This window comes from Periplaneta americana, chromosome 1 (genome assembly GCF_040183065.1).
Source record: "Periplaneta americana isolate PAMFEO1 chromosome 1, P.americana_PAMFEO1_priV1, whole genome shotgun sequence".
Classification (NCBI taxonomy): domain Eukaryota; kingdom Metazoa; phylum Arthropoda; class Insecta; order Blattodea; family Blattidae; genus Periplaneta; species Periplaneta americana.
Window position 1 is genome coordinate 167,647,113 of NC_091117.1, and position 23,832 is coordinate 167,670,944.

Here is a 23,832-nt window from a genome sequence, read left to right on the forward strand (position 1 = left end):
TGTAGTAATCCTTCTTGATTATGAACGTATCTTTTCACTATGTTTATTGACATGGGATATTTAAGTGTTATGAGTAAAAGTGAGATATTAGAAGATGAATTGATAAAGTGAATTTAAGCCACACTTAAGAGTTGTGGTCTTTCTAAGACTAATAATACAAGTAGTAGGTGTGCTTACCTTCGTATGTCAGTTAATAGAGTGCTGACTTACGATGACTATGGTCCCAAGTTCAAATCTTGGGGATGGCATAGTTGTATTTGTGATGGACACATTCAAGGTTCTGAGGATTTTTTTTCGGATTTCTCCCATTTTTCTCTCTTCATTCCACCAACACTCCACAATTCCTCTCATTATCATGTTCATTTCGAAAAACAGTACACCTACCGGTACTTGTGTGTGTTAGGCTTTATATCAGTCATCTACCATGGCAGGTGTTCCTCGTGATTTGTGTAAAGCTTTACAGGAGTCATTCCATGTAAAACTGAACACCTACGAAACATGACAACTCAGTATCTGCTCCAGATTTTTTTTTGATAGATTCCCTAGGTTAAAGTAAATAACCTGTCTGTATTCTTTATCGGATGGACACAATTATGTAGTCATTTATTACATTTTTTTTTTGTAAATTTGCGTGCAAAGTAATATGAAGATCGTTATTCTGAAGATTCTATAAATCGTAGACATTCCATGTTATGTCATTTTAAAGTACAAAAATTTGATTACGACATGCTATTAAAGATTCAATCAAAACATCAAATGGATCCCGTTTAGGAGGTTATTTTTTAAATGGTTATGTTTTTATATAGCAAAAGGGGTTATATAGCAGGGGTTTATTTCTAAAAAAGGGAAAAATTGTCATTATATTCTTTGAAACATTTTACGTATCAGAATGGTATTCAAATAAGAACTGCACATATAATTTAGTGATAATGTGTTCGAGTTGGAAGGCTTGGATTGAATGAAATCTATGCTAGCAGGAGCAAGAGGAAGTGATAAGGAGGCTACTTCTCAACGAAAATCATTATCATTGGTGCAGTGTTACTATAAATAGATAATGTCTAGTTTTAGAAGCATGTAATGTCTCATCAGCATTTCAGCAATTGCCCTTTAGGTGATCTAAGACTTTCGAAGTATCGTGTTGTGTTGTGTGCATGCATAAAATCATGATTGACTTGGTAGTACGGAACTATATTCACTGTTTCAATCCATTTAAATTGTCTTAACCATAGAGTTATAAATAAAAAATTAAGACCTTTTTCCTTTGCTGTGCTTGTAAAATTAAAATGGATGGCGTGAACTTGTCTCGTGATCTAAAAGTGTGCAATAATTGCCGTGATATCAAAACTTCCTAAGGAACAAAGTGTAAGTGAATTGTGTTTCCCTGCTACTAGTGATACCAATGTTGCAACAATAGGAAAAAAATGAATATCCAGATAATAATATTCCCTCCTCATCCTCCAGTAACTCAGTTTGAGTAGAAACCATAGATCGTAGATGTTGCAAAATTGAATGAGAGTTTAGTGACGATTGAAAAAACACCAATAAAGAAAAGAAAACTGTCGCAAAAACGATATCCACGAAAAAAGTTTCAGAAAATATCAGGAATAATGAAGGATAAAATATTTCATATTGAAGACTCTTCTTCAGATTGAGTGTCATATAATACAAAAAACTAATGGATTCTTTTCACGAAACAGATGACAAAAATCTTAAAATATAAATATTAACAAATTTTGACACTTGGTCCTATAAAAAAATAAAACATCGTTTTGATACCACCAATTACATGATACGAATTTCTAAACATGTAACTACAGAAAAGGGTATTTTAGTGACTCCTGACCCTAAATCTAGAAAAAGTCTTGAACCATCTGCAGTAGGAAAAGTAATTTCAAGATAAATTATCAACCAAACTTACAGTTTTACTGCCTTATACGTTCATATCTCTGGGGTCAGGAGATTGCATAGTGATAAACAATTTTTCAGAAAATTACGCTTTTGTTATCCAGGATTTCATTCAGGACGTGCATTGGAACAATAGACAGGTCACAATCCATCCCTTTGTGGTTTAATATAAAGAGGACAACAAAGACAAACAGAAATTGGGAGTACTACATAAAATACAGTAGCGTGCAAATTAATCCGAACAACGTAATTACTTATGCAAAAACACTCAAACGGGATAAAAAAAGGATCTAAGACATACCTTAGTAATCTATGTGGCCTCTCTTGTTCCTAATAACAGCTCTGAGACGATTTGGCATGGATTCCACTAATTTCCCACAAATATTCTTCATTTCTTCATCGCGAAACCATACACCAATGAGGGCAGAAATTATCTTCTCCTTTGTAGAACAATCCATTTTTTGCATTCTTCTTTTGCAAATTGACCACAAGTTCTCAATGGGGTTGATGTCGGGTGAGTTGCCTGGCCAGGGGAGTACCTGAATATTCTTCTTGTTGAAGAATTCTGTAGTTTTTCGAGATGTATGGCATGGTGCCATGTCTTGTTGGAACACACCTGTGCCATCCGGAAATGATTTTTGCAGCTGGGGTACGATTCTGGTTTCCAATAAGTGAATATATTTGTCAGAATTCATCATTCCCTTGATAGGTATTAATACTCCAGGCCCTTCATGTGTAAAACAACCCCAAAACATTACTTTAGGGGGGGTATTTGGGTGCTTGTTGGAGATGAGCTGCTGTTACTTTTTCGGATCCTTTCCGTATGTAAGAAACACGGTGGCCGTGGACCTCGAAATGAGACTCATTAGAAAAAAGTACATTCTTCCAGTCATTCACTGTCCAGTGTTGATGTAATTTTGCCCACATTAAGAGTTTTTTGCACATAACAGGGGTTAGCAGTTGCTTCTTAGGGTTACGAGCCCTTCATCCAGCTTCCAAAAGCCTACGCCGCACTGTTGTGACGTGAATATTCGCCCCAGTGGTAGCCATTAACACTCGGGTTAAGTCGGCAACAGTTAGTCTAGGATTTGATTTACTTTTCCTGACAATTAAACGATCATCTGCAGGTGAAGTCTTCCTTTTCCGGCCACAGTTTCCTTTTTCCTGGGGTGTGATGGAACCAGTCTCCCTGTATCATTTTATGATCGAATTAACAGTAGCCAAACCGATGTGACATTCTGCAGCAATTTGCCTCTGTGTCATAGAAGAATGCTCTGCTAATGTTATAATTTTAGACCGTTTTCATGGAGTTGTATCCATTTGTGAAGACGACAGAATGTACACAGGATTGCAGTATTAAGTCTTCAACACAACTGAAATGCTTATAAGTACAAAACGACAGGCAAAATGTCACATATTATAAAAAAAAATAATGACAGACCTTCAACAATGGAATTACACGCACTACAGATGTCAATTAAAGTGGTATGAGCAGCTGTGAGGCCAACAATGACAGAAAATGTAAAAATATGTCGTGTTCGGATTAATTTGCACGCTACTGTAATATATCTTTCTGATGGTTTGAGTGCTCAGTACAAAAATAAAACAATTTTTTTTGTAATTCTATCTGGTATAACATGCAGTTCTTCTCATGAAGCACATTTCTGCCACTATGATTCTCTATGCATCTCGTGCTTTGATGGTCCATGCTTCACATTCATATGACAATGTAGGACAGGGATAGAGTTTTATGTATCTTCAGTTTGGTCTCTTTCTGTACTAAACAGTGGCGTATACTGGTTAAAGGGTTTGGGCTACCGCTGACCCTATTATTACACAAAATATATATAACAATTACTTTAATTTTAATTACTATGGTAAAACTAATAATACAAAATTATTACATTATGTTATATTATAAACTTTTTCTTTTGTAATTTCCTTGGGCTACCGCCGGTAGCCCGCAAAATACGCCCCTGGTACTAAATTTGGTTTGAAGACTGAATTTATGGTGCCTATATGTTTAAAAACTTGATAATTTTCTTTCTTATGTCCGTATTAAAAATTTGATAATTTTATTTCTTGCATCCGTATCATCAAATAAAAATATGGAGTATCCAAGATAATTGAAACAGTTAACTCTTTCCAAAATTGTGTCATTGAGACATATTTTGCTAGGAATAGATTCTTTTTCTCGAAATGCAAGTATTTTGGTTTTTGCTGTTGGGATTTCCTATTTCCATGTCTTTTTTTTTCTTTTTTTTTTCAATTTTATTTAAATTATAAAGGGTGCATCAGAAAGAATGGATGGATTTCAAATTATTTATTGATATGCAGCAAGGGGAGAGAGAGAGTGGAGGGGGACCGCGATTGTTGGGTCGGCAGGAGAATGCAGTTTCAGTTGAGAGAACATGAAGTGGTTCAGCGTACAACATGTGTTTGTTGTAGAGACATTTTTGAAAAATGAAGAGTTTGTGATCGCCATTCAATGAGCTTTCAGGACTTATTTCGAGATCAGACGTCACGCTAAAATTCCAACTTGGAATACAATTTTGCGGTGGGTGGCTTCATTTTGAACCACTGGTTCAACTTTAAAGAAGAAATTACCTGAACGACCATGGAGCATGCACACACCTGTGAAGACAGTCGGTTGTCCAGTCATCTCAACGATTGGCCCTCAAACATGCTATTGCACTGAGAATGTTTGATGCTACGGTAAGACGCATTTTGCTTCTAGATCTTAAATTTCACCCATAAAAAATGGCAATTGTGCAACAACTTAATGCAGGAAATTGGGAGAACCGTGTTGATTGTTGTTGGCATATTCTCACGAACGTGGCTTCTACCACCGTTCTGTTGGCCAGTGACAAAGCCCATTTTCACCTCTCCAGCTGTGTCGATAAACAGAATTTCCGTTATTGAGCAGGAACCAATCTAATGAATTGCACGAGAAATCTCTTCACTGTGGGAGAGTTACGGCTTGGTGTGCTGTAGCAGAATTTGGTGTTTTTTTTAGGATGTTGACTGCCGTGCAGTAACCATTACAGGTGCTCGTTATGTTAAAATGTTACAAACTTTCCTGAGACCAAGGTTGAACAAGCTTACTGTTGATGCTGAGGACATTGGGTTTCAACAAGATGGGGCTACTGCTCACACTGCGCATTAAACAATCTCCTAGAAGAACTCATTCTGAGGCACATCATCTTGCATCGCGGCGTAATTGTTTGGCCTGCACATTCGCCAGATCTTGCGCCCCCGTGACTACAAATAGAAGACAGTGATTTGAGAAGAAATTTCTGCAATTCCGCCAGCTATGACTGTGAAAGTGATGGCAAACTTCAGAAAACACCTCGATGCCTGTATCGAAAGCCAAGGACGTCATATGGATGATTTTATATATCATAAATGAACTGCATGTATTGGTAAATCTGTTGATAACAATAAATTTTTGATTTGATTAATCCTTGCAATTTTCTTGCCCTGTGAAATCCATCTGTTCTTTCTGACGTATAATGATTATATTATGCAAGAGTCAAAAGTAATAAAATCTGTCTGGCTATTTTCTTGAACCTTGAAAGCAATAAAAGTTCTCTCGATGGGTGCTGGCCAACATCGAGAGCAAGTCTAGTTGTAGGGCTGCTAACTTAAAGTCTATGTGTATATATGACATTTTCTCCATACATGGATGATGGAACAGCTATACCACTGTAACTCAGTCCCCAGAGCCTCATCTGTAATAACAAGTTGCACCATGGGTAGGTGAGGATAGGATTTGGATAGGAGAGGTTATGGAATATACATCACTATCACTTAATCATCTTCGTGACCACACAAATTAATGAAATTATTTTTGTTTTTGTAATGAGACATGTCCACCATATACTGAGTGGTGCACAAAGTTATTCACCATTTTGCTGTTAAATGAAAATTATATTATAAAGAAACTTTCAATTAAATATAAATCACAATAAAGATTACACTATGGAAAATTGTTCTAATGTAGTAGCTACATGCTCAATATGACCACGATTTCGATTGTTAATGACAATGAACACTAATGTTTTTGACTGTCCTATGGTACATGGGTTTCATAATTTCACTACAGTTTTGAACAGTAAGTCTTCTGAGTTCCATTACATCTTGCTGCCTTTTCGAAAAATTATTTCATTCAGAAGCCTAAATGAAAAAGTCAAGTGACAATTGCTCTACTAAAACATCATCTGTATTCGAAATAAAACTAAGTACATTAACTCTTTTATTTTTATTTTATTTATTTTTTCTTAATACTTACGTCACTCTATACTTGAATATATCTACTGACCTGAAAATGCATTTGCAGTTCTGTATTTTGTATTACTTCCATTTTTCAAATTAAAATTGATGGTTCAATGAACTGGTAATTATATTTCTGTGCTAAAAGTACTCTTTGTCCTTCGTGGCAGCTCACAAATGGTGAGAAGATTTATTGAAATAAATAATACAGAAGGATACAAGACATTGGATGCATAAGAACTGCTTTCTAATTATCTCAAAACGTTAGATTTGCAGTTAACTACTGTAGTTATAGTACTGAACCCTCAACTTATAAATCTAATTGATAGCATGATGAGCTAAATTATTACGAGATCAATAAACTCAGAATGTCTGTTAGTTATATTGCTATTAGTTTTCTTGTTCATTATCCTGGCCTGAGCAAGACAAACATCAATGACCAACATGGTCTCTGGTTAAGCAGCTATGTTAACTCTTTCGAGGTCAGTAGTTCCCTCATGATTATCTGACTTGCAAATTTCTTTTTGATGTCTTCCTTGCTTTCTTTTTCTTTCTTACATTCTCTCTTATTCTCCCCAAACTGTTCTTCAAAATTTCTGTGACCCTTAAAACTGCTGTCAGCCATGTTGCATTATACTTGGTGGGTTTATATATATACTGTATATATATAGACACACACACACACACACACATCAGGATAACTCTTGTTCTTTCAGAGTTCCACATAATAAATGTTTGACCTGAAACAAATATGGAGTTGGGCTAAGCTCTTTCAGGGTCAATAGCTCCTGCATCATTACCTATCTTGAATTTTATCCTTGATTTTTACCCTAGTCCTCTTATTTCTGATTCTTGTCTTTTTATTTTTCCTCCCTTTTTCCTTCCTTTTATCTTCTAATAAATGTATGCATTTCTTGTTGCCCTTTATAGGATCAAACTAGCCAATAGTCCTGCCCCTTATATTTACTCTACCCTGCAATTGTCCAATTTTGGAGAATTAATAAATCCAACAGATAAGTTTCCTTCTCTTGCTACCTTCTCTGATGATGGAATTTGTATGTAATTCCGAAATGTTGGTTGTGTGACACTGCAAACACCCAACAATCTCGCGTCACGAACATGAAAATCTCGAATCATATTTGATTGACAAACATTTTTCAATCAGTGGAGTGTACCATTCAGCAGGAGAGTGGTTATATATTTTTTTTTATTTAAAATAAATTCTTAAAATTGAGGACGTTCCACTGCCCCTCATTTGATGGAGTAAATATATGTTGATTACAGAGAAAATAATTCAATGTTAGATGTTGAGCTCTTTTACAACTGTTGACAGGTTGCCCTACAACCCCAGTTCGAAGTCTGAACTTGCGTCGAGGTAGTGAGGGTCCCAAATCTGCATCAGCAGAAGATGTACTCAATTCACATGATTCCGAGATGGTGAGTTGAATGTATTAATTTTGTCAGTTTCTTATGTCTGTGTTACAACTTGCTTGTATTTGTCAGAAACAAACAGATTAAGGAACTGTTATTTTAAATGCAGAATATTTTTCATGTAATTATGTGCAAATAGGAATTTTAAACTGGTAAGCCAAATTTTTATCCATAATAGCTGAAATTTTGATGTCATATGAGAAAGTCATGCTCTGTAACTGGTTTGTGCATTTGATAGAAAATAATGTAACATGATATGTATGTTATGTGTGTATATACAGTACATATACTGTAAGAAAAAACTGAATGCGAATGGAAGGAAATACCTTAATTTATTCACTTAAACTGATATTTTAATTATATTTTATTATGAGTTATTGTTTGTAGAGATTTTTCTATATTACAGTTACATTTTATTTTGCATAGCTATTAATTTACCTAGCAGAATTCTGTTTACTTTAGTGTTAGGAAACAAATTCTATTACTGGGTAATGGAATTATATGCACTATAAAGTAGTATTACCATTTCGTATGTAATTAAACACCCATTCACATCTGATATGATAAAATAACACCAACTGCATTTGAATAGGCATGGTGTACATTATGGTTGAGAAAGCATAGTTTACAATGTTATTGAAGGTATGGTCACACATCGCTACTTGTGCTGCGCAACTTTTCTACTGCAGCTGCAAAAGTTGCATCTTGTGTTCATACGTAAGCCAAAAATAGCATGTTGTGGTTATGTTTGCATTAGAGTTTCATATTATGAAACTCATGCAGTAACTTGCTTATCACCTCTTTTAATTATAAAATTGAGAACAAAATGTCAAACTACAAAAAGCAAACGATGCTGAGACAAAGAAAGAATAGAAATACAGAACAGTTTGAAGTTACAATCTCCAAGAACTACAATGAAGGGGATGAGTAGGCCCTAATGTTACGATATACGAACTTTTTGCGAGCATTATGAAGATTATTATTTTGTGACATTTCCTTATTGTATTGGTCCCGAAGAGAATGCATTATTTTTAGCATCGTCTTCTGAAATTTGCATTGCACTAGCAATTTCTGCTGAAGCCTTTTACTTTTTATTGTGGGAATCGACTTTTACAAATTTTAGTCATTGTCTTGTTCAAATAGGTCTAGGCTATTATTTATTTTTCTGCCCAAACTTATTCAGAAATTGACATTACTTTTATTATAAAGCTATTAGAAAAACGCATATATATTTCAATGATCCAATAGCATATTCTCATAAGAAATATTGGCAACCCTCCTGTTTGAAACTACGCTACGGAAAATTAAAAAATAAATAAATAAATAAAAAGAATTATAGAAATATACTTCGATTACTCTGTAAATTTAGGTACTGTTACAAATAATTTATTTTCATCATGTGAAACATTAAAATATATCCAAACAATATAAAGTGTCATGGATAAATTTGGATGGCAACCATTGCAAAAGTTTCAACAAAACCAATATCAGAAATGCTGCGGCTGCAACCCTGAGAACCCTGTTCATACATCGCTACTTCTAAGCTGCACATAACATGAAAAAGTAGAGAGCAACTGGTTTGTCAACCACTACTTTTCGGGTTGCATCGATGTTCATACGTCACAGTACGAGTACTGCAGCGCTGCAAAAGTAGCAATGTGTGACCGTACCTTAAGTTTAAATCTTTCAGTCATTATCTAATAATACCTAAAGGAGGCAAGTAGTCATCTATTGAACTGCATACTGAGCATATTACCTGTGCAAGTTACCATTACAGTTGTTATCAAAAAGATGCTGTGCTTAAATTTGTTTTGTCTTCTTGAAAGGCTTGTGTGATTGGACATAATATGCATTGCTTCCCACACCACAGAAGTATCCAGAAATATCTGATACCAGACACGTATTGGGACATAGTTAAATATAAACAATCTAGCAATATTACTTTATAGTGTATATGATTGATTGCTATCCCTACCTATTACTGATATAAGTTATAAATATTTTTAAGTGACTATTACACTCTTACTACGTCATACTACTTTTGACCAATAAAACAGTACGAAAGGGCGTATTTCAACCAATCATGGCTGCTTATCGCACAATTTTATCGCGTCCCTAACATTTGTTTAATTTTATCGCGTCCCTATCATTTGTTTAATTTTATCGCGTCCCTAGCACTTGTTTCTTTGTTTGCCAACATTTGAAACTGCGCTGGTCTGGACGTCAAAAAAAAAATATATAGGCCTATATATATCATTACAAACCACTCCAGTCGTTGCACAGCAGTTTCAAATATGACTCGCATTGGTATTCAAGAACAAGAATTAATCAAAATAAATGAAGAGCACCATTCGGAAATCCTGAATAAGTTGAATACACCATGTAGGCCTAAATCAACGAGTTCCACTTCTATTACGCACACGTCCAATATAACATCAATTGAACCACCAACCACATTCAAATTTTAAAATTGTACATTCAATAATTATTCCTTTTAAAATTATTCATTCGGAAATCCTGAATAAGTTGAATACAGCATGTAGGCCTAAATCAACGAGTTCCACTTCTATTATGCACACGTCCAATATAACATCAATTGAACCACCAACCACATTCAAATTTGAAAATTGTACATTCAATAATTATTCCTTTTAAAATTATTCATGTTTATTTTTTATGTCATCGTCGTTAAATAAAACTTTTCTAACACTTGTGTATATTAGTAAGGTTATGTAATAGCTTCTGCTATATGATATTATGGATAGTCACGTATCAGAGATTGTTTAATATTAAGATTTATTGAAAATCATCTATCAAGTGACGTTGATTACTGGGATTCGGATAATTGAAGTGGAATGCAACTGTCTTAATAAAAATGAAACTGAATCAACAAAGCCTTCTTGACTAGTAACAGGCCACAGAGTTCAATGATGATTCCATAGTTGGCACAACTGATACCGGTAACAAGAAAACATCATCATAAAACACTACTGCCATCTAGTGTAATGTTGAGATGGTACAATAATACATTTGAAGACAGTTGTATTTTCGTAAGCCAATTAATATTTTATTGTACACTTTGTTACTTCTAATCTTTATATAGCCTACTTTCTTCTAATCGTGTAATAGTCAATTAAATCCCACTCGAGTTTTGATTTTTTCTAGATAAATCAAAACCTCTAGTGAGATTACTGTTGATAAAAATTTGGAATAACTTTTTGTTCAGAAAGTACTTAAAGACTATTATATAGAGTTTATATATTGTATTTACTTTTTAGTTGATGGATGTGGAATTTATGTAACATAACAGAAATTGTTAGAGTAAATTGTGATTCTTTTATTATATGAAGTGAAATACAACAGTCTGACACCCCCTCATGTCTTCTTCCAATTACCTTATATATAAATGTTCCATGTAAGAGATTTTTAAAGTTTGAAGCTTTTCTTCCTTTGGAAAGACATATAGGAAATTAATTTAGGACATAAAATAACATATCTATCAGACTGCTAGTAAATTACCGAAATGCACCAGCACACAAATTACCAACATACATGGACAAAATCATACGAAATAGCTTAACACTTGTAAACTCCACATCAGTAAAGAACAATATAGACCTAATAAAATCAAGAACACACATCTCACACAGCACAACACTAGCAACAGTCGACATAACCAACCTATACACTAACATACCAGTAAAAGAAACACTACATATACTAAAACAATTAATGCTCAACAGTAACAACATACCACAAAAACTTATCAAAGAAATCCTCCAAATTACAGACACTATCACCAAGCAAAATTACTTACAAAAACAAATACTACACCCAAACTGAAGGCCTACTCATGGGGTCGCCCATCTCCAGCATTCTAGCCGAAATTTTCTTACACAACATAGAAGAGACGCATATTCTAAATAAGGACAACAGTAAACATGCAGGCATCATCATTTACTGGCACAAATACGTAGACGACGTACTAATAATATACAAAGGAAACAAAAGACAGATTGAAAACCTACATAAACACATAAACAAAATACATCCAAAACTACACTACACTCTAGAAATAGAAAAAACAAATCCATAAATTTCTTAGACATCACAATAACAAAAACAGACAACAGACTTAAATAAAAAATATACAGGAAACCCACTACCACTATAACACACATACACAACACCTCCAATCACCCCACACAGTGCAAACACGCAGAATTTCGATCCATGATACACAGACTCTTCAACATTCCTATGGTACTTTTTATAATATTAACACAGTAAGGAATTTTAACGTTAATCAGTGATTAATCAAGTGTTAAAAGAGTGTATCCAACAATGAAGATAAAATAACATTTACTGTAAAATGTTATTAGAAGCTAATTTTATTGGAATGGACAGAGTACAAGGAGGACGAGAAAAGAGTTTAATACCCTGCTGTATTGCTGCCATGTATTACGTAGTTATTATATAAACTCTTGTATAAAATGAGTAAATGACATGAAAGTAATACTTAAATCAGAATTATTTCAATTGTGTTAGGAAAAAGAATGTACATTTGAACATAGAAAAAATCCACATATTTCTGTATATCAGATCATAATAATTTTTCATAATATTAAAATAGTTACTTTGCAAAAATGTAATTTACATAATTACAAAAATTTGAAAAATACATGAATATTTAAATTTGCTTCTTGTGCTGCATTAAGTGTATAAGAATTACAGTTCCTCCTTTGGCAACCGTAAGATTTGCATTTTACCTTTCTTTGCATCTAGTTACTTCTTACAGTATGTATGTATGTATGTATGTATGTATGTATGGTGTGTGTTTGTCTCATATATATAGTAGAGTGAGTGAGAAAATATAACGTTAATTTGCATGTCTACCTTCTGCTATGCTCTCTGAAATAGTAAGTTTATTATTCGGTATCCGACTTTAAGACACGGTTTAAATGTTACCTGTATTGTATATTGACATGAACAAAAGGGATTTCTTACATAGTTAGGTATTGTAGGGGTTTTTTAATTTTGTAATGAGTTTATATATCTTGATTTGATTGGAAAAAAAAAAAAAAATCTACGTGTCATGTTGCAACAAATATTCATAAGAAATACTTTTAATATTAAAATAAAAAAAATGATGTTACTTTATATCTTACCGCATTATTCGCACAACAGACGCACTTGTTTCCTTAATTTTTTAATTAAAAATCCAGGATGTATATTATATGCGATGAAAAAATGTTAGGGGAGAAAATAATAACTACCTGTCATCCCACATGATAATTACATATGGTTTTGACGTCTAACATTCAAGTAATATTGAAAATGATCAGTAGTACGACTTCAAGAGCATCAATATATCTAACTCTTACGAGCAATAATAATGTAAAATGCGAAACATATGAAATTAATAAAAAATGTAGTATTGTATAATCTAAACTGAATACAAATAAGAAAACACTAGGTATAAAATGCAAAGTGTACATTATGCGGGAATTTTTTTTTTTTGCCTACATATTGCTGTCAAAAATGGGGCTACTTACATTATGCAATGCATCTATTACTGTAAATACAGTATTATAAACATATTAACTAAACAGAGGACATTCTAAAAAAAAAAAAAAATCTTAGAGCAATTATTTTTATTGTGTGTTTAATCGATTATGGCCCTTGGAGCCAAATAAATTAATCTGAGATGTAATCATAATATTTATTGATGATACTAACATGCTCTACTTGGTCATTGAATCTTTATTGTGTATATAAATGTATTGCATTAATATGTATTATTATTATTATTATTATTATTATTATTATTGTTATTATTATTATTATTATTACTACTACTACTACTACTACTACTACTATTATTAGTTCGAAAAACTAAATACCGTTGAGGTCAGTACAAAACAGAAATATTTGGATACTCTCAGCAAAGAAATACAAAACAAAAAGTACTCCAACATAAAGAAAACAGTTATATTCATACAACAAAATTCAAGAAAGGAAGCATTGGCTCACTTTAGACTAGCTTCAAAACATTATTGTTTAGAAGAACGCCTGCAAATATTCGGATTTGTAGAGAACAATTTACGCAAATTATGTTTCACTGGCAAAATATTAAATCTAGAACTTCTTCTGGAATGCCTGGGGTTGAATACAAGTGTTCCTGTCAATAAAATACATAAATCACTCACTAGGGAAAAATTTATGTAATAAAAATCTTCATATTAGATCAACAGAAACAACACATTACGTCACAAATTTTATAGTAAGAAATGTTTATGTATTTGTTGGAAATATTATATTGAATCTGAAAACATAGTTTACTATTTATACCTAAATGGATTTAGCCTTCATTTTGAGGAATATAAAGAGACCAAAACTTCCTCTGAGTTATATTGGGATTATTGATGTTATGAAAAACCAGTATTCAAATTTATATCACAAAGATCTATCACACTTCTGAATAAGTATAATTTTGAAAGGAGTTGCAACCTTAAACCTGGACTGTAATAAAAAATGTAACTACAGGGTAATTCATCCTGTATACAAGTAAATTTGAAGCATGCACCTTCATTTTCATGTACGACATAAAAATTAAGCCAAATGTTCGTCAGCATAGTTAATTTGAAGCAATTGAACACTGTATTTATAGCTAGTATTGTTTGATATGATACAGTTTTTACTGAAAGATAAATATTTCGGTAGACATTTAAATGAACGTCTTTACAAGCATGTGTCAGTTAATTGGTAAGTTTTTTGTTACGTGAAATTTCTAATATTGTTAAGAGTGAGAACAGCAATCCTTGGTATCATTGATGGATATACTTACTTACTTAAGGAACCCGAAGATTCATTGTCACCCATCATCATACCCACTTCCCTCAAATCCATTTTAATATTATCCTCCCAAAGCTCTTTTTCCCTCCAGCCTCCCAACTAACACTCTATATGCATTTCTGGATTTGCCCATCATTGATGAATATAGTAAAAAGAAAACATTGAGAAACACGAGGAAAACTGGGGGCCCAAGAAAAATATCTGAAGGAGATGGACGAACAATTCTAAGAAAAGTCAAGAAAGATTTCCTTTTAACTGCTGTGGAAAATGCCAATGAACTTGTAGAAGAATTACAATTAAATGAAAATGACAGTATCATTCACAGTTATTTGAGAAATGATGAATATCATGGAAGAGTAGCTAGAAGAAAATATTTTGTGAATAAGATCAACAGAGAGAGAAGAGATTAGATATGGTGAAAAATATGTGAACACCTGTAATAACATTGAGATGTCCACAGACGAGAGCAAGTTGAATATGTTTTCTTCAGATGAAAGATTTTACGATTTGAAGGAAAAAGAATACCGAACTTCAAAAAGAAAACTTTGTTCTACAGTGAAACACAGTGAAAGTTTTCTGTTAGTTTGGGTGAGCATAATGTGCATGAGCATTGTCAGCATGGGATCGCTGCACTTTATCAATGGAATCGAGAACCAGCATTCTTATGTTGCTATACTGTAAGACTGTCTAAAACGTAATGCTGAGGAAATGGGGATTGGAGACATCTATAATTTCATGTAGGACAATGAACCAAAGGTGATTTCTTAACAACACCTGAAACATCTGCAGACCTCTCCTCAGTCTTCGATATGGACCAGCATTCTTATATTGATGTACTGAAAGCTTATCTAAAACTAGTGCTGAGGAAATAGGGGATTGCAGACAGCTATAATGTCATGCAGGACAACGATCCCAAGGTGGCTTCATCACTACACCCTGAAACATCTTCAGACCCCTCCTCAGTCTCTACATATCAATCTGATGGATCATCTGGATAAAAAAATTAGAACACACCATATTTCATGCAAACAAGATCTTTGGAGAGTGCTCACTGAAGAATGGAATAAAATTTGTGCCAATCTGACGTTTAATTTGACGAACTCTGTTTCTAGAAGACTCCATGCAATAATAAATCTATTGACTATTCTACTATTTTGATTGTGAAAAGTAAGGGAGAAAATTCATGTGAATTGTGCTTTCAAGCCGTAGCTATTTTCAGGTTGAATACAGGACATCACTATCTTGCATCACATCTTTGCAAGATTGGAATTTACAACACAGAAGAATGTCCACTGTGCAAGATACCAGGATCGTCAGTGAACAAAGAACATTTGCTTCAGTGTACTAAACTGAAGAAAGAAGCACAGCAGTGCAGAAGTCTGAGTGCTCTTTATTGGAAGGCAAGAAGCAAAATGGATTAAATGATCCCAAAAGCGGCCATTAGAAAACAACTTTTTTCTTAAAAAATTAATTTTGTAATCTTTGGTTTTTGTGAGTATAATGAACAATCCTAGTGTTACTTTCGTAATGTTGCAAGGAAAATCTCATGTACATATTGTATGGCAATATTGAAACATGCATTGTAGTCAGTTACAGATTTCGAGACAATTAAAATTTATTTAATAAGTTACACTACCCTGCGTACTTATTGTTGTTGTTTAGTCAACTGTCCGAAGACAGGTTGAAACCTCAAAATGATACCAGTAAGGCTTCACTCATGAGGCAACTAGCCAGGAGATAATGGCGCAGGATGGATGGTAATAAATATGAATTACTCATCATTTAGAAGATAAATCTTTCGTTTTTTGTTTAGAATTATGCTTTTGAGTAATGCACTGTGTCAAGTTTCAGGACACGATGGATTACCCGAAAGCAGCTGTACTCATTACACAGTCCTCGACACTTATTGGAGCTCTTGAACTAATTTTACTTTAGTTATTATTTTGCGACATTTCTGTTCATTCATGTAAATGCTAGAAAAACTTCCCAGTATCATTGCTTGAAGGGCAAGATAACTTTAGACATCCTTTTTAAATTTAGCACTCGAAGTGAAGGAAAAATGCTATTTGGACAAAGAGTGGCCCGCCGAGAGGATTTCACTCACCTCCAACCATTAACCTTGTTCTCACCCAAAAGTCACTCCATCTTTCACCAAGTTACAGTTCCGTTGAACTGTGCACAGTTAGTACTAACACTCAGTTTAACAGTTCATTTTCATAGTGGTTAATTACGAATTTATTTCAGTGCAGCAACCAGCAATGGCTGGTGATTTTTTTTTTCCTAAAGAAAAAATCAATCTTCTTAATGTATCCAGCTGTTTGCTGAACATAAAGTCCATTATAGTCCAGTCTAGTCTTTTCAGTTCTTGTTTTTCATGAGAAATGAGGGGTATTTTGATTGGTGTTCATTATAGATTCTTGCTTCTATTAGCCAGAGTTGGGATGTAGTCAATATATACTGCAGAGCTGTGTCTTCTGCAACTGGTACTGATGATTTTAATTTATTTCTTTTGTGGTTTATGGATGGATTATTTTTATCATTAATGAATTTTGAGCAGTAGTTACTAATTGAGGAATATCTTCTTGTTTTAGAGGTTTACATGACAAGATCATCAGCAAATAGAGAAACTTTCATGTTACTTTTTTTAAGATGTATTTGTGGGATACCATTGATATGATTACTGCACCTTGTGGTAACCCTATATGAAGAATTAGCATTATTAAATTTAATAGTACAGAATCGTGTTATAAGATCTGAAATCCAGTGAAACATTTATCTCCTATTTCTTATTGATGTAATTTATTTAATAGTTTCTTGGAAGTCAAAAAGATTATATTTTGGCTGAGGCGAAAGACTTGTTCATTTGTTGATTGTAGTTCCCTGACACCTGCTTAGCAAGAGGTGGTAAGAATGTGAGATTTTAAGTAACATTCGAGTTTGTTAGAAACCATCGTCTCCAATAGTTTTGCAGTAGCATAAGTCAATGATATTGGTCTATAACTCTTAATATCTGGGACAGGTTTGTCATTTTTCAAAACAGGGATAATAAAAGCCTTCTTTCAGAAAGTCGTCATGAATGTCGTCCATACTTCATTATAAAGGACCAGTAGTGCTAACCTTGCTTTTGGGCCAAGATGCATTATAAATTCAGTATGTGTGTTGTTTTTATCAAGTGACTTTCAGATTACCCTGATTAATATAGTCTCTACCATCATATCCCACCTCCCTCAAATCTATTTTTATATTATCATCCCATTTACGTCTCGGCCTCCCCAAAGGTCTTTTCCCCTCAGGCCTTCCAACTAACACTTTATATGCATTTCTGAATTCGCCCATATGTACTAAATGCACTGCCCATTATTATAACTAAAAATTTGATTTAAAAAAGATACATTTTTATCTCTCTTTACATTGTCATTATTTTTTCTTTTAAGTCCTTTAAATTCTTCCTGTATATTTTTGCTCTTTGGGTAATTTGTGACAGTTAGTATAATACAGTATGTAGTAAATGAGTTTGCAATGTCTCTGTTATCTGTTAATTTTATTATTGTAAAAATTTAGTTCAGAATGTTTTCATGAGAGATGTTATTTACAAATTTAGCCACTTGATTATGTAATGTGGACTTTACATCACTAATAAAAATTATGTAAACATTCATTACGCAACTAGTTAGGTAATGATATTTCTGTTACGCAACTAGTTAGGTAATGATACTTCTGTTACGCAACTAGTTAGGTAATGATACTGCAGTTACCTAACTGGTTGCATAATGTGAACCACACTTTATAGTTATAGCATAGTTACCAGATTTCGATGGTACTAAACATTCAGTTGCAGAATTTGCAGCATTTTCAATATCTGAATTCTTGTCTGAACTCATTTTAACATGTTTGTTTATTTCTCCTAGTACTGCTGTTCTTCTGTTATAAACAAAAACCTATCATGTTCTAAACTAATAAAACATAAACAAATCACCTCTCGCAGGGAGAAACTAATAATTAAATCACCTCTCTACAAAAGACATGTGCAAAACTAATAAATATGATACAACTACTTTTATTAAAAAGTTAAATTATCAAAGTGGATAAAACGTTATATGATATACTTATTGTAACTTCATATTACAATACTCGACAGGTTATCAAACTCGTATTGTAATGTGAAATGTTACGATACTCATTGTAAATAACTATTATAGACTAAATTCTTCAGTTCTATAATCCGCATTGTTTACAGAGTTATCAAAAGCATAATTTTTTTGCAAAAATATACACATATAATAATATAATTTAGCTGCCTCTATCTCTTTTCAGTTTTTCAAGTTTATTATTCCAAAAGAGTTTATACGTGTGTACCTCACCTTTGGGAATTCATTTTTTCTCTGTTTCTAATATAATTTTACACACAATTTCGTTCATGTTGTCTGTTGAACGTGATTTAAGAGGGCACTCTTCAGAAAATCTGTACTCTAGGTGAGCTGTCTCTTTATCCCAATTAGCTCCTTTAAAATTCCAGGTATAAGGGATGTCTTCATTTTTTAATTACTTGTTATACTGCATGTGAATGGTGCTGTCATTAAATATTAAAAAAAAAGGGAATGAATCCATCAGAAATTAAAGCAGACATGGATGTGACACGGAGGGGGGGGGGGGGGGAGAATTCACTCGAGCATTTTCGACTGTGAAAAAATGGGCAGGACTATTTAAACATGGTAGAGTGTGGAAGACGATCCTCCACAGTGGACGTCCAGTAACAGAAACAAGTGAAGAAATTGTAGAAAAATCCACCTTATGGTGTTGAATGACCATCGATTAAGAGTGCGGGAAATTAGTGAGGTTATGCATATTTCAACTGAATGGATGCGCCATGTATTAGTCAATGTCTTGGGCATATCTAAGATCTCCGCAAGGTGGGTTCTGCATTTAACATCAGAACAAAAGCATATGCGATGTCAGATTTCGAGGGGTTCGAGAAAAATACGCCCAATTGTTTTAGGCAGTTTGTGACCACTGATGAAATATGGATCCACTTCTGTATACTTACTCACTTACTCCACGGCAATTACGTTCCTTGAAGGAACAGAGCCTGCCTAGCAATAGAAGCTCATTCTCTTCTGTCCTGAGTTCTTCTCCTCCATGCCTTTATATCCATCTGCTTTATATCTTCTTCTATGCCTTCAATCCATTTCTTCCTAGGTCTCCCAACACATCTTCTACCATCCGGCTTCCCTCTATTAATCTTTTTCAGAAAGGATCCCTCTTCACTTCTTTCAACACGGCTGGCCCATCTCAACCTTGCACTTCTAATTACTCCTATTATATGCGGTTCACCATATCTCGTAAAGTTCCTTGTTAGTTCTAATTTTCAATTCTCAATTCTCCATTTTGGGCCCATATATTCTTCTCAGAATTTTCCTTTCCCATTTCACTTCTGTATACCAAAGACAAAATAGAAGTCGAAACAATGGAAGCACAGTGATCCTCCGCCTCCAAAGAAAGCAAAAGCTGTTCAATCAGCTGAGAAAGTCATGGTGTCCATGTTCTGGAATTCTATGGTGATAATCATGGGTTGTGAACTACATAGCACCACATGATGATAGTGATTAATGGAGCAGTGGTGAAATACCAGTTAGTAAAATGGGAGTATTCTACGAAAACCTACCACCTACCATCTTTGTGCATCACAAATTCCACTTGGACTCACAGGAATACTAACTTGGACTACCAGCATGGAAAGCCAAAGTTGTAGTCATTCGGGTAACAGTGAACCAAATAGGTAACTTTTAACATGCAGAACATTATTCATATGCTAAGAAGAGGACAAATTCGATAAAAAAACATTTGTGGACAATTTATTTGTCGCTTTTATTTAAAATAGCATTTTAAATGACTTACTTACAAATGGCTTTTAGAGAACCTGGAGGTTCATTGCCGCCCTCACATAAGCCTGCCATCAGTCCCTACCCTGACCAAGATTAATCCAGTCCTTGGCATCATATTCCACCTTCCTCAAATCCATTTTAATATTATCCTCCCATCTACAACTTGGTCTCCCCAAAATCTTTTTCCCTCAGGTCTCCCAGCTAACACACTATATGCATTTCTGGATTCACCCATACTAGGCTACATGCCATGCTCATCTCAAACGTCTGGATTTAATGTTCCTAATTTTATGTTAGGTGAAGGATATAATGTGTGCAGTTCTGCTTTGTGGAACTTTATTCTTTCATCCCTCTTAGCTCCAGAGAGCTTATATGTAACTAGTAATGATATGGAGTTAGGTTAGTCAACTTTACCACATCAAAAAATTTGATTGTGAAAAATAAAAGTGTTTTAAATTATTGTGTAAAATTTATAATGGGGAACTACTATAATTTATTTTGAACGACGTATTTTTCTTCTCCATATTGACCTTCCCCATATGAATTCCAATATATCTGCAAAGAAAATGAAATTTCGTACCAAATGCCCGATTTTCGTCTGCTGTATAGTTTAAAGCTATCTGTGCCTCAGTGGCTGGCCATGATAATATCTTTGAAAAATATTGGAGTGCAAGAGGTCAAATGACTTTATTGTCAAATGCCTGGCATTAGAAAACAACATAGTTTAAAGCTAACTTTGGACACACTACTTCCTTTATTCTACAGTTCTAGAGGCATCTTAATGATTTTATGATACTTGAATCCCTCTTCTTACATAACCTGTTATTAATTTGTGTAACTTCTTACTTTTAAAATTTGAAGTAGTGAAAATTATTCAAGTCAGCTTTACAGGGAGCTAAACCTGAAACCAGATTTGCATAATACACGTCACTGTTCATTAACAGAAAACCACAATTCAAGTCACACAGAGTTTGTGTGCTCTCAGTGTTGGGTTCTGGTGTCTTGTCAGCCTACTTGAGGTATGTCGTTATAAAGGGAAAAATTAAACCGGTGTCAGTTACAGTACAGTTCCTGGGTAGCTCAGTTGGTAGAGCATTGGTGCGCTCAGCCAAAGGTCCCGGGTTCGATACCCTGCCTCAGAACAATTTTTCCCTTGAAATTATTCAAGTCAGCTTTACAGGCAGCTAAACCTGATTGCCAGATTTGCATAAGAGAAACTTGATTTATTATTAATAGGAAAGAGATAAAGAGTTGCAGGAGGATTCTATTTGATGTGATTGTAGATGTTGTAGAATATTTCCTTGCCATTATCCCTCTCCCTTTGTCCCTTGTGGATGAAAAGAAATTCTGTAAAGGGTTTTAAACAAATTACAAATTTTTTATTCATATAGAATGTACAGAATTTCTCGAAGTCCCAGGAATAAACACGTGTGATATGAAAAGTCCGTGGTATGTGTGCATGGTACGAATATTTTAATGTAGCATTTGCATTATGCAATTAATAATCTGTCTTACCAAATTTCCGTACTTTGTATTAATTCTCTTATATGTTGCCTTTTCTTTTACACAAGTTTAAAATATTAAGTGTACAGTATGTGTGGATATGCGGAATGAAATACACAGTTTCCTTATCAAATTCAAGTTTGACGCAAACAGTAGAAGGTGGTGTAGACTAGAGAATCTCAGAATTCTTGCACTTTTTAGTTTCGATGCTCTGAACAACATGACGTGAATACAAAGAATACTGAATTTACATTATTTACAACAGACTAAAGGTAAAGAAATTAAATGATATATTATTGAAATCCCTTTTCGTTCGTAACTTGTTATTAATTGTGTGTAATTTCTTATCTTTCATACTTAATTGTCTTTTTTTGCAAGCAGCCCGATGACGAACATTTTTATTCCGTCAGTGGACCACACTAAGAAAAAGAGTGTAATGTGTTAGTAATCTGCGTAAATCAGTGCAGTTGGAAGTAAATTAAAGCCAAAATATATTATTATTATTATTATTATTATTATTATTATTATTGTGAAGCCCAAAAATCTCTCCTTTAAATCCTATCTGTATGATTTCTTGGAAACTAGAATGTGTAACAGATTATTATTTCTGGAAACGAAAAGATTTACAGTATGTCAGTGAACACAATGAAGAACTAACATGATATTCAGTGCAGTTTAAACCTACATTATGCAATAGTAGAGTACATGTTTTTAATAATTATTTCTGTTATGTCAGGGCAGGAAAATATATGTTCAGAAAACATTTCACGCATTGGAAATACTTATGTCAGTCTGATATTTTATTGTAAATTAAAAACATCAACTCGGCAATATAATAACTTTGCATTTAAATAAACGTAGTACATGTTTATAGGATACGTTTATGAAGAATTATAACAATGTTAAATTGAGCACCAAAAAGTTTCTTGGACTTTGCCTTTGTGTTGTATATAAAATTATTAATGCTACTGTATTTTCGTTTTGTAGCATATAATGTATGTGTATGTATGTATACACATTGGGTGTTAACTTCGTGAAGGGATGCCTCGTAAGTGAAATATCCTGCACACTTATACTAAATGGTCTGCTGTTTCTGTATTTTGAGTCCCTACTCTTTTGCTCAATATAATAATGGAACGTTGACCTTGTTGAGTATGGATGTGCGTACTTATTATTTTCTGTTTCCTAACATAAGGATACTCCAATAGTATTCTTGACATTCTAATACTCTTCCTATTACGTATTAGTTAACATTTTTACTCCACACATTTTGTGGAAGTCTTGGCAATTTTTTGGTGTTCATGTTGCTTTTGAGATGAATTGTGACCATCCGTAAAAATAATATAAACGTATGTATGGATACCTCTCCTTTTCTTCAATATATGAACTGTGTATTGGTAATAATAGTGGGTGTAACATGGCCTTTCGTTATTGCATGCTATCTCTTTTCATCTAACATATATACACCGTGTTTCCCCAGTATATCATCTATGGAACTGAACTCGTCCAGATGTGTTCAACTGTCGATGTAATTTATACATATTTCTTTTGTAAATCTGTCATTACTGTTATGCATGTAGTCAGATAATGAACTGACAAAAATAAGTGGTGTACAGACTGTGCTTCATTGGTTATAAACTTTTTACAAATGTTTTAGCAGACATTTATTTTTATCCTATACTGTGCAACAATATTTTTAAAGTTTTCAATAGAATCGTAGTCAAGATGAAGCCATTGGAACAAGTACACTATTTTGAATTTCACAGTGATAAATAAATATTGTCAAGAGCCTAAGAAATTACTGTAATATTCATTGGAGTTCCATTTCTTAAGATTTTGGGGAAGTGCTGTTCATTCAATTGTTGCATTCTGTAAGTCAGCTCATCACAGAAATAAATATAAAATTGTTCTTTTAAGAAATACTGTATGGTTTAGCTAGGTATTGTAAAAGTCCTGATAAACTTCTCAAAAACGTAGGGAACAT

General features: G+C 33.7%; 1 protein-coding gene across 12 annotated transcripts in view; it reads left to right on the forward strand.

Annotated features, from left to right (window-relative positions):
• The window catches only part of LOC138703651 (phosphatidylinositol 4-phosphate 5-kinase type-1 alpha-like), a 196,921-nt gene that overhangs the window by 125,677 nt on the left and 47,412 nt on the right, over positions 1–23,832 (forward strand). For 11 of the 12 annotated variants that reach the window (XM_069831761.1, XM_069831769.1, XM_069831715.1 and 8 more), the window contains one exon: positions 7,511–7,614. In XM_069831761.1, the coding sequence (XP_069687862.1) occupies positions 7,511–7,614 (104 nt within the window). Of the gene's footprint in view, positions 1–7,510; positions 7,615–22,229; positions 22,358–23,832 lie in introns of those variants that run through there. The other variant, XM_069831742.1, reaches the window with a different exon arrangement.